This window comes from Agelaius tricolor, unplaced genomic scaffold, assembly GCF_023055355.1.
Source record: "Agelaius tricolor isolate 1412-34295 unplaced genomic scaffold, bAgeTri1.0.p SCAF_14, whole genome shotgun sequence".
NCBI lineage: Eukaryota > Metazoa > Chordata > Aves > Passeriformes > Icteridae > Agelaius > Agelaius tricolor.
The window spans coordinates 4,597,391-4,615,361 of NW_027269274.1; the positions used below are offsets into that span (position 1 = coordinate 4,597,391).

Sequence of the window (17,971 nt, forward strand, 5' to 3'; positions counted from 1 at the left end):
GGAAAAGCTCCATCTGTGCATGACCGTAAAAAATTAGCCCAGAAGCATCACAAGTATCCTAAATTCCAGTCCAAGAGAACCTAGTTTGGCAATAAGCACATCTCAGTGCTGGCAGCCACCCCAGCCATAGGGGCTTGGGAAGGAGGGAACATGGGACTAAAGGAAAGAATTTCCCCACTGTTCAACCCCAAACCTTTCCCATTTTCAGCTGGTCCCAGACAGATCTCTCTCTCTATCTGCTGCTTTGGAGTGAATTACTCCAGTTATCCTGGCCAGGTTTTGTTCAGTTCTATAATTATTAGTTTTATTCCAGCCAAAAATAAGGTTTCTTTCAGAATAGAGGGAAAGATATAAAATCTAAATTTTTCTTACAAGGCAGGAAAAAGAAATGTTTTTTCTCACAAAGTGCTCAGAAAAGCAGGGTGCCTGCAGATGCTATTTCACAGAAGTCAGGCCTGTGACAATGTCTCTGGATGAAGTGAGATGCTACCTATTACATGGGGAAGGCAATAGAGGACTGGAAGAAGTCCATAGCCTCCAGACAGGTTAGATTACCCTATGTGAACAAAGTAACCACCAGAAATGGATGGTGATCATTCTCTGGGCCAGAGTTTAGAGCCATTTCAGTGGGTTTATTCCTCCAGCTCCCCCCCTTCACTCCTCAGTAAAATGAGAAAGAATTCATAACCCGTGTCAGCCACAGTCAGATAATCCAAGACCTAAAGAGTAGAACATTTTATATAACCTCTTTTCTGCCCCTCACAAATGCTTTAACAACTTTAATAAGATAATGTATAGCTATTATCCTACAGCAAGTGTAAGTCAAACAACTATCAGCTATTATTTCAGCAACAGAGAGAACGCTCAGCGTTCCCATAATCCACAGCCTGGAACAGTTTACACATTGTCAATTTTAGACAGAACTGGCTTTTTCCACATATCAAAATGTACACTGATAAATGGGAATTGTTTAGCAGACCCCACATGGCTGGGTAATATACTGTAGCTCAAAAAAGAATAATGAGGGTATCAGTTGGACTTCTGAATTAATGATACCTTAAATTAGTTTAATTAATTAGTTTAGTTACCAGAGTAATTTAGTTAGCAGATTAATTAATGTTTGTTGAGTGCTTGGAGATAAAAGCCACATATAAAGGCTGTTATTAGAGGGTGGATCCAGAGGTGCAGGTTTTCTTCACTCCTAATTTATCCCAGCTGGATCCAGGGGCTCACTTTTCAAGCCTTCCAGCAAGCACAGTGTGGAGGTTGGTGTTCCCCAGGAAATGCTCCAACTCAGACACTGCCACAGTCAACAATCACTTGGGAGAATATCTCCAAAATTTTACACTTAAAGCTTTTTGTTCTCACCTCCTTTCCTGCAGGCTGTGGGCTCACACACATACATCCATGCACGCTTTGCTACATGTTTGAGTGCACTTAAGTCTCATTCCACTTCCTGCTGCTGTCCCCCACGTTCCTGGCATGTTCTGGACAGAAAATCTAACAAGATATTCATCCCATCACAGACAAAAGCACCAGGTTACAAAGGACAGTCTGTACCTCTTGGAAGCTGCCATTGCATCCAGGTAAGGGTCTAGTCCAAGAGCAACATCAAGAGCTTTCTGTAAGTAATTCCTGAGCTGTTCAGGTACATGAGGGTCATTGAGGGCTATTTCTTTGGCTTTGAGAAGGTTCTCAGCAATGAGCCCAGCCGGAGTTTCTGAAATGGAAATTAAAAGGAAGAATAATGATTTTGTAACTGCTCAATCAGTGGAAGTGGAGTTTAAAGAACATAAAGACAGGTGTGCTTTTTTTTTTAATACAAAACACAGGGTTTTGAAGGGCTATGAAAACAATCATGAAAACCTTTTCTAATATATACTTCTAATAGATTTTTGCTGCATGCATTCTCCCTTTTTCCCCTCAGAGCTGATCAAGAATAAGAATGTTTTAAACACATTAATTTTGCTTTTAAAGCTCCAAGACAAACATCACACAACAAAGAACTGCATACAAACCCTGCTCTTCCAGGTCCAATTTTCCTTGGAGGAAACAGAATGCTTCCAAAACTGCTCTTGCCAGGAGATGCAGGCAGTGGGTGAAGCTTTGTAAAAATGGGGATTTGTGTGTCTATGGGATGCACAAGGTTCCCCAAGCTGTGTCTGGGCCAGGGAGGCTGCTGTGCACCACACAATATGACAGCATTTCAAATGCTGTGGAAACATCTGCAAGATCCAGATCACCTTGCTCTGAGAGCCAAATCAATGCTGCCCATGGCACTGAACCAGCCCTGAGATCCCAGAAAACCTTTCTGGCAGCAATCCACCATGGATCACAGCAAGCTGTGGCCCCAGAGGGTGAGGCAAGGTTCAGAGGAACTCCCCCACTCCTCAAGTGTGAGAGCACGTGCTGAGTTATGAAAGCACCTGTGAGACACAGGCCAAGAGGCTGGGGTGGAGCAGATTGCCCCTGGCAGGGTTTTATTGCCTGTGATAGAAAAGCTGCAGAGAACTACATGGAGTGAGTGAAAAAAGACATCTCTTTTACTTCTGTGGCTTTCCAGTGCCTGAAGGGAGCCTACAAGGATGAAAAGAGACCATTTACAAGGCATGTGGGGACAGGACAAGGGGGAATGGCTTCAGACAGAAAGAGGGTAGGTTTAGATTAGCTATTAGGAAGACATTCTATTCTGAGAGGGTGATGAGACCCTGGCACAGGGTGGCCAGAGAAGCTGTGGCTGCCCCTGGATCCCTGGAAGTGTCCAAGGCCAAGCTGGGCAGGGCTGGGAGCATCCTGGGATAGGGGGAGGTGTCCCTGCCCATGGCAAGGGGATAGAATGTGATGGGCTTTAACATCTTGTCAAACCAGCCCATTCAGTGACTCTGTGATACAATGCCATGATTTATATCTCATCCCAATCTCTAACCATCAGGGGAAGCTTTTATCTCCTCCAGCAGTTTTATAACTAATTGTAGCTGCAGGAATAGCCACCCCTTTCCCAAACCATGCTGGTTTGCTGGCCTCAGCCCAGCTACACTTCCAGTGAAGAGGACACATACTCCTCTTGCAGCAGTTTCACCATTACATGAGGGAGCAACCCCAGGCTCCCACTGCTCAGATGGAGAGTGCTGGAGGTTGGGATCTGCTCCTCCTCCCTGCCAAGCACTCTGAGGCTTTCTGCTAATTTAGGGGTAAAAACATGTTTATAATCCATGTCAGCTTTTAGTAATCTTCATGTTCTGCTTCTGGATAAGTAACAGACAGGGATTGCCTGTCACACAAAGGGGAGGAAACAAGACTTACCCTCAGCTGTTTTGTAAGCTGTGTTACAACACCAAAAGTGAGAGCCAAGAGGTGCTGCAGGGAGAGGGCACAGGCAGGGCATGCCAGGAGCAACCCCCCCATCCAAGCTTACACAACCTTTGCAGGGAGTGCTGCATTTTTTGCAGCTTGGTGATGCTTTGGGCCAACAGCAGAGGTCAGAATTGCCCTCATTTATGCAAGCACCAGACAAGTCAGAGCAGAGCTCCGGGCGGGCTGCCCAGCCCAAGGCTCTGAGCACTAAGGTGAGCTAAACTTTATGTAACTACTTTTTTTTTAAGGTAATTCCAGGAAAAAGTGCTTCATTTCAATGCATAGTTTTGCACAATGCCAGAAAAACTGCTGGAGTATATTAAGCACTAAATTAGATTTCCTGATTGTGTGCCTATGGATCTATGTATGCACAGAGATCTTTTTCCATTTCCCATCTAATTGTGCATTATCATCAATGGGAGAAAAGAAAAACAGCTCACTCAGAGGAAGAAAATGCTGAAAACAGCCCTACCATGAAAGAGCAGGAAAGGGCTGCTTTAGGTCTCCAGCAGCTTCATAAAGGAAGACAAGGTGGCAATTCTTAGAATGGACCATTCTTGCCAGCAGAATGGTTCCCAGCATCTTCCTGAGCAGGTGCTGAGAGCACAGCCACCCTATTTTACAGCTAAGCTGAACAATAAATTGCAGCTTCTACTCTGTCTGAAATCAGGAAATTTGATTCACACCAAAGTCAGGAGTTAGGATTGCAAGGTTGTACGTGTGGGACATCAGTGTCCCCTGGGCAGACAGGTAGTGCAGTGCCATGGAGGGACCTGCTGCTCCAGAATCTCAATTAAACTCTGCAGTTTGTGCTCAGATGTCACATTTTAGGTGGAGAAAAGAGCAGAACACTTTACTGTTTGCAGGGGCCACCCCAAAGGATGCACAGAGATAAAAGACAGTCTGGATTTGGCAAAAACAAAGCAAAGACGTGAGACCAAACCTATCGTTCCCATTTTAGAGTTATCCTTATTTTACCTTCCAGGCTCTAGATCTGTTCTGCAGCCCCAGAAAAGCCTTCCAAAAGAGCCCTCTTCTCAGCCAGGGCAGAGCACTGAACCTGATCCACCTGAACACTTTGCTGCCAGACTGTTTGGTGCTGCTGTGCCAAGCACTTTGGCAGGAGCTGCTCGGTGCTAAGCACCTGGAAATCCAGTCTGCTAAAACCATCCCCAACAGCTCCAGCCATCATATTCACTAGGGCACCTCAGGCATTGACAACAGCTTATCCCAACCCTCACCTCTTTGCCTTAGTGTGTAAACACATGTCCCAGCACAGGGCTTGTCATGGCCTGTGTGGGGACAGGGGTGGGTGGGCAGTGTGGCCAAAACCAGAGTGGCCATCAGACATTGCAGGGGGCATGTCCCAGCAGAGCTCAGCCTGCTCAGCCTTAGCCTCAGCATCCACAGTGCCAGAGCCTGCAGCGAGCCAGCAGTGATGGCCTGGGACAGGTAGGAGCTTAGGGATGGAGTGGGTGCATGAGGAAGCAGCCAGAGAGAGGATGCTGCTACTCATGGCAGGAACCAGGGATCTAAACCCTGACTGAACTTCAAGGGAAAGCAAGGGAAATAGCTGATGCATTTTCTACAGGCTCTACTGCTGGAAAATAAGGTGAAAAGCTGAATCTCCCCAGTGCTCCATTAGGGAGATAAATTATTTCTGAAAAAAGCATGACAATCCATCAGAAATTAGTCACAGCCAAAGCTCTCTTGACATTGCAAGCATCCACCACCCCACCATTCCTTTCTCCTGGAATTGTCCCACTCCCTCCGCTCCAGGCTCCTACAAATCCATCTCCTGTGCTGAGCCTCTCTCCTCTCCCTGACAAACCTACCCTCTGCTCCTTGCTGCCAAGCCACAGAGCCTGCAGGCACCCTCTCCATGGGGAAGGTGGGCACCCAGGACTAGGGCATCACACGGTGTCCCCTCCTGTCACACCGCTCTCCTGGAGTCCCCACCCCGCACAGGGAGTTTACCTGAAGGGCTGTGCATGTTCCTTCTTGTCCCCTGGCCTCAGAGGATGCTGTGGTGGGTTTGCTGCCTCTGCAGAGCAGGAGGTCGGTGCTTGGGTGCCCAGTGAGGGGACAAAGTCTCCTCCCTCAATCACCTGGGCAGAGCCCCAGCCCTGGGGAGAGGCTGTGTGGGGAGGATGGCTCCAGGCTGGGGCTGCACCCTCCTGTCCCACCCAGAGCACAGGCAGCAGGTGAGATCCAACAGCCTCTGACATGAGAAAGGCACAACAAAGGAGCCGACTTTCAGTGCCTTTGCTTTACGTAAGAGTAAGTTCACATCCTGACCTTGGGAAGCTGCTGGCTCTCAAGAAAGTAATTGGCAGTTTCATAACCTTCTAGTTACATATCACAGACATGCCCCAGCTAAACCACCAGGTATGGGGCCAAAAATGTCCCAGAACTCTGAACCCCCTTCAGATTATCTACAAGGAGTCCTTAGCCACAAGGTCACCGCTGCCCTGTACAGCCACACACTGGAGTAACCAATGTAAATTTGTCAACTTCTCAAATGCAACAGAAGATATTTCAGTGTCCCCAGAATAGAATAGGGAAGTATAAATAGAAAATAAGTAAATGCATATGATGAAAGAGTAAAAGAAAAGCAAATAAAAGAAGACTCAATGCTGACTGTGTTGTTATTAGTTAAAACAAATAAACAAGATGAAAAAGACAGACCTCCTGGCATACCTAAGATTGTTCTATTTTATGATTTAGTAAACAACAAACTGCATTAGAATTGCAGTTCCTGCAGAAAGCAATAAAAATTGTATTTAGATTGGGAGTTAAAATTTCAGACAAGTATTTGGTAAACAGGCTACGAGCTTTAGTGTGCCATCTAAACGGCACTAGCTTTAAGGTGACTTTGGGAAAGTTGTTTCACTTCTGAGATTCTATTTTCTTCTTCTACAAAATGGGGTTAACAGCCTGTCCTCTTTAAAAAGCACTTTGCCATCTGGAGATGAAGCCAGCAGTGAGGACTGGAGTCAGGAGTCAGGCACTTCTTGGAGCAGGGCTACATGGCTTTGGAAGTTTTTCTTGCAACTTTTCCTCGATATTAGTTTTGAGATAGATGAAGGTTCCAAAGTGAGTTTGGCTGCAATTAAGCCTTCAAAGCAATGACACAGTGTTGTCCAAAGGGTTCTTTAAGACTCATTTTTTCCTGCCTCTGCTTTTACATCTGATTTTGGTTTTCTTGATCTTTGTTTCTGAACAAGGACAGCTTTCAGAAACACGGCTGAGAAGGTGGCAAAGACAGGTTTGTGCCTTCAGGCACTGCTGGTGAAATCAAAGGAAGATCTTCCTGTGCTCAGCACACAGAGCTGTATGCCAAGGGAATACTTTGTGTGGCAACCTGAGCCTGGGGCCCTCCAAAAGCCCCAGCTGGAAGATCACATGGAAAAGTGAATTGTGCATCTCCCAGTCACGTGGGGATCAAAACCCAGCTCATGCCCCAAACAGCCCTTCAGGAGATAAATGCTCTCTGATAATTTTTTTTAACCCACCATAAAAGCAAAAATATCTATTATATATATAGTTTTTTTCCTTAATTCAAGAAAATCCCAGGGAATGTGAACTCAAAAGAGGTTTTAACCAGCTGGTATTGATCCCCACGCTTCTGCTCCTGTCTCATCCCATAAGAGCAGCATAGAGCTGCAGCCAGATCAGAGGCTCTGCTCAGCAAAGGAGGTTCCTGAATGATGTGAAGAATCACACAAACTGCCTTTCATAACTTTAAGTTTGCTGTAGGGCATCATGTTGGAAGTTAATATATGCACTTCTATTGTACATCTTAAGCATTATAAAACCAGCTGATTACACAACCCCATCCTGGTAGTCGCACGTGTCTTCAAACATCCCTGCCACCCCTCACATGCATCCCAGATTAGGTAATCTCAGTTTTGTAATTAGTCTCTCACATGGAGACGAGACCTCCCCTCCTGATACCTGGTCAACCTGGAGCCTTTAAAAAGCACCTCAAAGGCACCCAGTGATGGGAGATCTCTGGGTAGGGAGATTTCACCTTCTGGAAGCATGCTGGTGACAGAGGAGGTGTGTGCTGCAGCAGTCCCAGGAGCCACCATGGCCCAGGAGCCCCGGCAGACAGATTTCCAGCTGGTAAGAGTCAAGAGCACGTGGAGCCGCATCAAGAAAGGAGAAACCCTCTCCAACAACAGTGAGGACGAGGTCACTCTCTCTGAGGCGACAATGTGAGTATAGGAAGGGGCCTGTGTTGTTCTGGCCAGCCAAACTGGGCAGTCTTCTTGGTGGGATGGAAAAATCGTCTTGGGTGCCATGGCGGCTTCAACCCGCAATGACAGAATGACAGAATTACAGAATAGTTCAGGCTGCAAGGGATCTTTGAAGGTCACCTAATCCAAACCCCTGAGATGGGCAGGGACACCTTCCACTGGACCAGGGTGTTCCAACCCCCATCCAACCTGACCTATGCATACAAACCTGGAAACATGTCTTGGGAACATGGGCAGTATGGCAGCACGGGCGGTTGCAGTGCTCTTTGACATAGCTCAGAGCTACAGAGGGAATTTTATCAACAGCCTCCATTTTTGTAGACAAGAATTTTCTTTAAACTTCTGAGAAGCTTACGCAGGGACATCTGTGTGCTGCACTTGGGCTCATTTTCTCCATTTCTGTGAAAATTCAATCTGTGTGTGCGCAAAATCTCACGCCGAAGCATGGGAGACAGATGGGTTTATAGAGGTGGTTGCAGACAAATGAAATGGGTAGGTGGGAAAAATAAACTGTCACTGACAGGAGCAAAACCCTTAACACATCCCTCAAACTGCAGAAGTCACCTAATGCTGTTTCAGATAGAGCAAAGACAAAACTTTCCCCCAGGGATACACACAGCTCTTTGCTGATAGCATGTCTCCCCAGTTAATTATCTTTTAATTACAGCATACTCCTCACAAGCACATGGAGCTCCATTCATGATGCAGATCTTTTTTAATACAGTTCTTTTCTGCATGTCAGAAGTTTTCCAGCCCTTGTCATTCTCAGATTCTAATGGCACAAGTCTAACCCTTTTCTCAGCCAGGCCAGAGGGACCTCCACCAGCATCTGCAGTGACTGCACATGAGCATCACCCAGGCAGAGCAGGATTTTGGCAGACCCAAAACCAGCCTAATGGACCTCAGTCGATAGAAGGATGAACCTAAGGCCCAAGAACATGCAGAAAAATCCTCAGCTGATATATGATCCCACAAGGGCATGTTCGGCCCCAAATTCCCTATGATTTTCATAGAGCAGAGGGGTTGCAATGGGTACTGGTTGTACCATCCAGTACCCAAAGCTGATTCCACCAAATAATATTCCAAACCATCCTGTCTCTTAGAAGGGTCACACACCAGAGATGAATGCACATGGAGTTAAGTACAGCTATAAGATGGTGCATTGAAATGTACACAATGTTTTTTCTGATACCATATTTGAGAAGCCCAGAAGAAATTTTCTGGAAGATGAAAATCCTCACTGGTTTTGTTTAACAGCTTTGGAGTTTAAGGGCTTAGAGACTTTAAGAGTTTAAAACTTAGAGATAATTTGGTAAAGAAAGCAGAGAAGCATCTATTTTGACCTCTAAGTGAATGTTCAGGCATGTGAAAAGTAATTGGGCATGTAGGGAAATCTGATTATCCAATGAATATCACAGAAACTCATTTTTTACCAAAATGCAGCTCAAATAACAGTCTTATATAAAATACATCTGCCTTTTTTTCTGATTCCCAACTTGTTTTTTCCCTGGTTTGCCCATCCCACAGAAGGAAGGGGTTGTAGGGCTGTGGTTTTCATTAGTTTAGATAGATAACTAATTTTGGCTTTTATTTACCCTTGAAAACTCCAATGTGGAATTGTTTCCCAACCCCCAGATCATTTTCTTTCCCTCTCCAGGAGCACTTCCTATTTCTATCACACCTATTTTGAGGTAGAGATCTGCTAGTTCCACCAAGGCATTGTAGAAACACTGGTCTGAATGGAGATGTGATGTGCGGCTGTGTATAGATAGGAATAAATTAACTCCTACCATCTAGATACACCGTCAGAGGATGCTTCTTCAATGAATGTGGAAAATTTTGGCAACCTCTTCTCTTCCCCACTCCCTTTCTGAAAGCAGAAATGATTGGGCTGGCTCATTCTTTATGGGTTTTCAACTTCTAGCATGAAAAACATGCCCCAGCCCTTCTGGACTGTATCTTTTTAATGTTATGTACGAATTCAAGCATTTAACTCTTCACTTAGACCTCAGAGAGCTTCTCCAGGAATAAAATTGGTGAGCCCTGACACCCATGGGGGTGTCCCACCCTCACAGCCCCATGTTTCTGCAGTGCATGGGCAAGAGACTCTACATTCTTTATCTCCCAGCAATATCCTATAATTAGCTCAGACATGCAAAGATCAAGCTAGGAATATATAGTGATTTCAAACCATGTTTTCTGATCCTTGCCAGAGGTGAGTGCATCTCCGAAGGTGGGATTTCCTGGATCATTGAAGCTCCCATCTATTTTTGCTACAAAGTGGTAGAAACATACAACATCCTGGAGCCCTCTAATACCACTCTGCTCTGGGGCCACATCACTGACCCCCAGCAAACAGAGCCGGCCACGGCCAGCAAGAGGAAACTGCGGCGCTTCATCGTCATAGACGAAGTCGTCGACAAACTTTACGGCTCCAAAGTCAGAAAATACTTTGAAGAGAACAACGTCCAGCACAAAATCCTCGCCCTGCCCACCACCGAGGAAACAAAATCCATGGACTTGGTGTTGAACATCTTGCACGAGGTCCAGAGCTTCAGCCTGGACCGGCGCACGGAGCCCATCATCGCCATCGGCGGGGGCGTGTGCCTGGACATCGTGGGGCTTGCCGCGTCGCTCTACAGGAGACGCACCCCCTACATTCGGGTCCCCACCACCCTCCTCTCCTACGTGGATGCCAGCGTGGGGGCCAAGAACGGGGTGAACTTTCTGCAGTGTAAGAACAAGCTCGGGGGCTACACCCCACCCGTGGCGAGTTTCCTGGACAGGTCCTTCCTCCAGAGCATCCCTCGGCGACACATCTCCAACGGCCTCGGGGAAATTTTAAAGGTATGAACTTTTGCAGGTGCAGTTTTTCAAAACTGAAAAGTCATACAATGGTTTGGGTTGGAAGGGACCTTTGAAGGTCACCAAATCTGATCCCCTGTGATGAGGAGGGATATCTTTCACTCGGTCAGGTTGCTCAAAGCCCCATCCAACAACTTCTTGAGTATTTCCAGGAATGGGACATCTACCAGTCCCTGGAAAACTCCTTCCAGGGTTTCACTATCCCCATGGTAAAAAATTTCTTCCTCACAACTAGCCTGAATGTATCTTCTTTCAGTTTAAACCACTATCCCTGTTCTAGCATAACAGGCCCTACTAAAAAGTCTGTCCTCATCTTTCTTGCCCCTTTTAAGTATTGGAAAGTAAAATGTCTAGCAGCATCCATGGCATTCCATAAACAACTTAGAGGAATCAAGGTGGGCCATCAAGGGTGCATGAGGACTTTTAACTCTTATTGAGTCTATATATATATTTTATACAGCTGCTGAATTTGTTAGAACATGCCTTACACTCTGTGTCCAGTGCTAACCCTGCAGAGGAAACTCCAAAACTCATAGCCAGAAACAGCAAACACTCACAGGAGACACAGCAAAACCAGGGAAGAAAAGCCTCATCTCTCCATTGAGGCTGATCCATAGCACTCTGTAATGAACTCCTGGCAGAGAATCTGATGCTCATTATGCTGGGGATTAATAATCTGCAAGATCATTTGCACCTACCTCAGTGGGTATGTCAAGTGTGGTCAATCAATCTCCTGCGAGGCAAATTCTACTCCTAAAATTACCTGGAAAGTGCTCAGTAAATGGCTTTATGTCTGGAGAGCTTTGGAAACTTTTGATAAAGCAGAGTTCAAGCTATTAAAGTGTATTAGAGATGAGTTCATCAACAGCAATTTTCAGTGCTTGCACAGTGAGAAATCCCCAGGATATCTGGAGGTTTCTGGCAGGCACTGGGAAGCCCTCAGGTCACCATTCCCCACTGCAGGGGTGGGGCTAATGCATGAGTCAGAGAGGGAAAAAATATGCACTTCTAACAAGGACATCACTTCTAAGCCCTCATATTCTCTATACTGCAGTGTTTTCCCTCCTTCCATTGCCCTAAGAGCAACTCCAAGGTGGTGGTCCCCACTGACCAGTCCCTGTCCTGGGGATGGCCACCATCCAGTCCCAAGTTCTCTTCCAGGCACAGAAATAACCAAAGCTCATTACGAACCAGCTGCTGGGCTATGGGAGCATGTAGCAAGCCCCCAGCACGGGCAGAGCTGCCCAGCAGCAGGGGAACTAGTGTATAACATGCTATTGCAGTCCAATCTATTGAAACACTCAAGTTTCCAACAGCAAATACAAGTATCAGACAATTATCCTTAATTATGTCTTCTTTGTCCCAGATGGCCCTCATGAAACACAAAGGGCTGTTTGACCTGCTCAAGAACCATGGAAAATACCTACTGGACACCAAGTTCCAGTCCTGCAACGGCTTTGCTCACCATGGGGATGCTGCACTGCAGACTACCAGGATTGCCATTGAAACCATGCTGGAAGAGCTGGCTCCCAACCTCTGGGAGGATGACCTGGACAGACTGGTTGATTTTGGCCACCTCATTAGCCCAGAGCTGGAAATGGTGAGTGATAAACTTTATATTGCAATATCCACTTCAAAGACAAAATAAAAAAATTCAATAGGCTTCATGAAAACCTTGTGAAAAGGAGTTGAAACTCCAGATTTGCACATGCTAGGTCACCCAACACACTGGCCTGGTATCAAAGGGACTCCTTCTCCTGCCCTATTTCCCCCACACCTCCACCCATTTCCAATTCAGACCTCGATCCAGTTGCTGCTTCTTACTAGGCACTTACTGAAGCTCAAAGAAAACCAGATTGCAGTGAAGCCACTGAAAATCACCAACATGAGCTGTAGCAGCAGAAAGGCATGGAGGCCATAGCTCATATTGCTGGGGAGAAATTGCCACTGAGGAATGAGGGGGGACACCTACATCTTATCCAATATCCAGAGCCCATCCCTCCATCTCATGGTGCTCTATCAGTGATTTAGATGGGAGGAGAATTAGATCCTAGATCCCTATGGAAGATTTTAGCTGTGATTAATCATGTGCAAAACGGATCATCCTAGCAACCCATAAATCATAAGACGCCAACATCCAGCAACCGCAGTGAGTCAAATGTCGATTTGCAGGGACACTTTTAGCAATAAACCCCACTTGTTTCCTATTTGCCACCCCAAACCCGTTGTGCCACCCACCTTTGCTGTTCTGCAGAGGGTTCTGCCGTCGCTGATGCACGGGGAAGCCGTGAACATCGACATGGCCTTCATGACGTACGTGGCCCACGCGCGCGGGCTGCTGGCCGCCGAGGACAAGGAGCAGATCCTGCAGTGCATGCGGGGCCTGGAGCTGCCGGTCTGGCACAGCGGCTGCAGCTGGGCCCTCATCCAGAGAGCCCTGAGGGAGCGCCTCAAGCACAGCGGGGGACAGCTGAGGATGCCCCTGCCCACAGGCCTCGGTGTGGCAGGTACGGCCTCAGGGACCCCGGGGAGCCCCCCGAGGGGACATTTAACCCATTCATTTTGCAAAGGGAGATGCAAAGCTCTGCCCACCGGCCTCTGAGGGACACTAGGGAGCCCCACAAGGGGACACTTGGCCCCTGAGGGGACACAACCAATTCATTTTACAAAGGGAAATGCACTGCTCTGCCCACAGGCCTCGGCGTGGCAGGTACGGCCTGAGGGACTCCAGGGAGTCCCTGAGGGGACACTTGGTACCCCGAGGGGACACTTAACCAATTCATTTTACAAAGGGAAATGCACTGCTCTGCCCACCAGCCTCGGCCGTGGCAGGTATGGCCTGAGGGACCCCAGGAAGCCCCTGAGGGGACACTTGGTGGGCACTGACAGCCTGGGAAATGGCTCCCGTGGTTTGCAGTCGTGCATTTCTTGCACTCTTTTTCGCATCTTGGTAAACCGATCGAGAGATAGGGTCCCTCCTGTGTACAAGCCCAGAACTCTGTTAGGGACTGAAGTCTAATTAATTGCATTACGATTAACCAATTCATTTTGCAAAGGGAAATGCAGTGCTCTGGCAGAAAAACCAGCAAGGGGAAAAGACAAAAACAATTCTTCTGCTATACTTGCAAATATTTGTTAAATATCCTTGGCAAAAGGAATTTAATTTTTTACTGTGCCTAGAAATTATATTTGCAAATTAAATAATATCTGTTCAATATCAGGGATGAAATACTCATAAGATTTAAAAATAAAAGCCAGCCAACCCCTAACACAGAAGCAACGCATGGTACCAGATTGTGATCTCTGCCATCTCTTTCCTTTTGACACCAATTCATGAAGCTCAGTCTCTACACACAAGACAAAAGGCTCCCACAAACTGGAGTGACAGCCACAGTCAGTGTGTGCAGGCAGGAAAAGCTCCTCTGGATGTCCTATTAACTACAACTCTTATTTTCCAGACATATTCAATGACACCAGTGAAGAGACCCTGGAAAGAGCATACAAGCTGTGGGTCAAGGACTGCAAGATGGGGCTGGAGGAAGAGCTGCAAGCCCAAGGTGACAGTCCTACCCCAAGCCTGAGCTGTGTGCCACTGTAAGGCAGTGGGCAGAACTGATTTTTGAACAAGATAAATCCAGAAGCACCTGCGACACTGCATACACTCCAGAGCTGCGTGGAACAAGCAGAATATTGGCATCTGTTGGGATTTTCCTTTTTCAACTGCTTTCTTTGAAAGGGAATCTATTATTGCTGAAGGAGTGATTGTTCACAAGTGAAACCACAGTGTGCCAGTAGTGTAGTTTATAGCAAATGGTCTTCTTTCAGGGAAAGTGAGCAGGATTATTCATTTATGTAGTTAATCCAAGCTGGTAACTGCCATGGCCCTTGCCACTGGTGTCCCACCATTGCTTGTGCTTGAACCCCTTACACAAGCAGATGTAGCTGGTTCATAGACCATGGTATGGCACCATACAAAAATCCTATGCTATATAAAATATTTCAAGTAGGTTATCACCTTCACTGGTCATTCTTTTCTTCTTGGTGTTCTTCTTGTTTTCTCTCATTCAAAAGAGTAAAACAAAGAAGATCATCTGCCAGCCTTTGCACCCAGGGAATGACATGCTCTGATTAGAGGCACCATCACAAGTCACAGGTCAGTAAATATTGCTGCTGTGGAGCACATGGGGGCTGTCTCCTGGCAGTGTGGCAGCCCCTTGTCCTCGGACTCAGATACTGAGGCCATCCTGGCAAATCTCCTCTTGCTGCCCAAATGTTTGTGGTGGTTTCACTTTGTAATCCCTGCAAGCCACTGGTGTGACAAGCAGGGCGCAGTTTGCAGTACTGCTGCCTAAAAACAAAGTTGGGCTCCTGGCAATATTGCAGAACCCCCTGGTGCCTCCACATCTGCCCCAGGGCTCCTCCTACCTGCCAGACCCTGGCTCCTTTCCCATCTCAGCCTTTTCTGGTTAGATAGGGCCAGCTGGGGAAAATCAAGAGAAATTAGAGGACTCCAAGCAAGTTCATCATCTTCAAGCAGCTTCACTGTCATGTCTCAGGATCCTGGCAAACTCTGAGCAGATTATATAATGGATGCTGATGGTGAAAAATGTAAAAGTAATGTCATCCTTCTCCCTGGAGGTCCAATCAAAGGAATTGCAATCAACAAACAGCCTTTGAATTATTTACAACATTATTTGTTTTTTCTTTTGGTGTTTTTGTCCCACACCAGTTTGTGCTGATGTTCTGGCTTCTGTTTTGCTGAAGTAATAAAAGCTACTAAAATTGAAAAATTTTTGAACTAATGATTGCATTGCTGCCTACAGTGTGTGCCTGAGTACTTTTGCACATGCCTGAGAGACACAGACTAGAGAGGTGTGGCATAGACCTGACATGTAAATCCCTTTTCCTCTTGAGCCTGGAGAAGAGGTGCTTAAAACTACACAGAAAGCCCTGCTCAGCCCTCTCCAGTGCAGTGCATCTCTCGTTTCAGGACAGGGTTTCACACAGATGGCACCAGTTTACCAAAGAGCTTTAGAGCACATCCTCAGAGCCACAACTTCTTAAAAATAAACCCATAATTCCCAGAGTTAAATAAGCTGGGGCTGAGGATACCAGTGAACTTGTCTCCTTTTTCTAGACCACCAAACACAGGCTCATTCAGTGGGTTTCTGACAGCAGCCACTGTGTGGGGAGAGCATCACTGGGATCTCAGGGATCCACCAGCTTTGCTAGGACAGGGACAGTGCAACAGGAGAGCAGTTGGGGGCCCATGAGGTCTGAAGGAAGGAGCCAGAGGATGGAGCAGGCTCTGCTCAGTGGTGCCCAGCAACAGGACAAGAGGACACTGGCAGAAACTGATGCAGAGAAAGTTCCACCTGAACTTGAGGAGGAACTTCTTTGTTGTGCAGTGACTGTGCACTGGAACAGACGTCCAGAGAGGGTGTGGAGTCCCCCTTACTGGGGGTATTCCAAAAATGTCTGGGCACAATCCTGTGCTCTGGGATGACCCCGATCAAGCAGAGAGGTAGGACCAGATGACCCACTGTGGTCTCTTCCAACCTGAAATATTCCATGACCCCAACTTTTTGGGAGCATGAGGGAGCCTCAGGGACAGCGGTCCGAGGGGCAAAGGTGCTGAGAGCCATTTAATGTTGTGCTTGCAATGATCACCTGGGCACACTCACAAATGGTCCTCCTCCTCCTCTCCAGCAGCTCTGTGGGCCATATTTCACATTTCTAGATAATCTAGAAATGAATGAAGCACAGGGTTATCACCTGCCCAAGTCAGTGCTCTGAAGCACAGTGTCCTGCTCCCATCTACCTCCGTGGAGGAGGTACAATACAAACATCAACTTGAGTTATTTTAAATGTCCAGGGAGAGACTCTCAGGAGCCCAGACGCTTTTGGAACTCCATTTCCAGGGAAAGCCAAGCTGCAGCTTAGCAGGGTCGAGGTGAACTGAACTAAAAAGAGTCACAAAAGCCCATTAAAAGCCCAGCATCCAGGACCAGTGTGTTATTGGTGACAGTGACCTGGCTGTGGGTCACCTGCCAGCCATTCCCCCACATTGGCTTTGCCTCTGCCTCCAGAAGCCAGTGGTTGTGTCTGTGACAACATATCCAAGGAGCTGAAGTACAATTAGGACTGAAAAGTGAACACATGATTATTATTATTTTTTACCCTCCCTTCTGCTGTGGGTGACAGAACACAATCAGCCCCTGACGTGCTTGGTTGCTTGGTAGCAGACAGGCACATTTTTAATTATATATTAAAATATGCTAAAGAACATAAAACGGCTGCGTGACTAATATGTGTGTATCAAGAAAGGCACATGACAGCAGCAAAATTGCTTCAGTGTCTGATAAAAAGTGCCTTTGCCAGGCTTGTCATCAAAAGATCAAGGGAAAGGGGTGGAAAGTATTATTAATAAAACAGTGACTTTTTAAAATACCCCTCATTGTTTGAGGTGCATTTTTTTTAATGTCTAGCATGAATTTAATTCTTTTCCATTTATTCAGCATTGATTTAGTTCCTGCTTTTTCAAACAGAACTATTATATTATACCTAAGATCTCTGCTTATTCTCTTATGATGCATTACTCCAAAGAGAAAAGCAGAAAGTCCCAGCTGGGTCCTTGCAGTGCAAGCTCTTCATGGATCTGTTTGAACAAAATTACTTTAGTGGTCAGAGAATAAGAAGTTAATTTATTATTTACAAGTGCTAAAGTAATTTCTTTTGCAACAACCTGCTCTATAAACTGCTTTTCAGCAGGGAAAAAAGAAGAGGAATAATAATGAAGTCCCAACCCAAACCAGTCTATGATTCCGTGGTTCTGGAATGCATAAAGGAGTATCTAAGCAGCAATCACTCATGCCCAGTGAACAGCAGCATTCAGTGTACTCACTGTAAAATGAGGATCAGACAAAAGGTCTTGAAGACATTAAAAGGTTTTGACTAAATGTATTTGAAGTGGCTAAAGGAACAGTGCTGAACGCAAGAGCAGTGCCCCGTTCCTCATACAGCACCTGCTCCCCCGCCGTGTGCCTGCCCGCCTGGAGCCGACAGCCCTGGTGTGAATTTCACTGCACTCACACCGAACAATCTGCAAACGCCATCAGGGGACCGCAGCTTGCCTTGGAGCAGGGCGGGTTTGCCAGGATGGAACCGCCGGGATGTGGAGCACAGGAATCCGCACCCGGTGGGGCTGCGCTGGGACGGACACAGCCCCACAAGAGTGTGCTGTTCCCCACTCTTTTAATCCAAGTCTAAATCCTGCTGCAGCCACAGGAACACGGGAGGAAAGCCAGAGGGAGCTCTGGAGAGGCGCTGCTGAACAGCGAGGGAGCAGGGAAAGTGTTTGAGCAGGACCAGAGTCCACGGAGCTGTGTGCTCCATCCACCAAACCCTGCTTTGAGGCAGCATCCTCAGTATGGACATCAACCCCATGGTGACATTTATATATATATTAAAGAACAATTGATATTTACATA

General features: G+C 46.7%; 1 protein-coding gene across 1 annotated transcript; it reads left to right on the top strand.

The window, feature by feature from the left end:
- The first annotated feature begins 7,398 nt into the window (after positions 1–7,398).
- Positions 7,399–15,208, top strand: LOC139595678 (2-epi-5-epi-valiolone synthase-like). Its single transcript, XM_071439210.1, has 5 exons — positions 7,399–7,574; positions 9,830–10,463; positions 11,848–12,081; positions 12,736–12,988; positions 13,940–15,208. The coding sequence occupies exons 1-5, from the start codon at positions 7,399–7,401 to the stop codon at positions 14,077–14,079; spliced, it is 1,437 nt and encodes a 478-aa protein (XP_071295311.1). The 3' UTR covers positions 14,080–15,208.
- Positions 15,209–17,971: the final 2,763 nt, after the last annotated feature.

Coding starts and splice junctions, on each gene's coding strand:
- LOC139595678 (XM_071439210.1), top strand. CDS start 7,399: ATGCTGGTGACAGAGGAGGTGTGTGCTGCAGCAGTCCCAGGAGCCACC. Junction 7,575..9,829: donor ACTCTCTCTGAGGCGACAAT/GTGAGTATAGGA, acceptor GATCCTTGCCAG/AGGTGAGTGCATCTCCGAAG. Junction 12,082..12,735: donor TTAGCCCAGAGCTGGAAATG/GTGAGTGATAAA, acceptor GCTGTTCTGCAG/AGGGTTCTGCCGTCGCTGAT.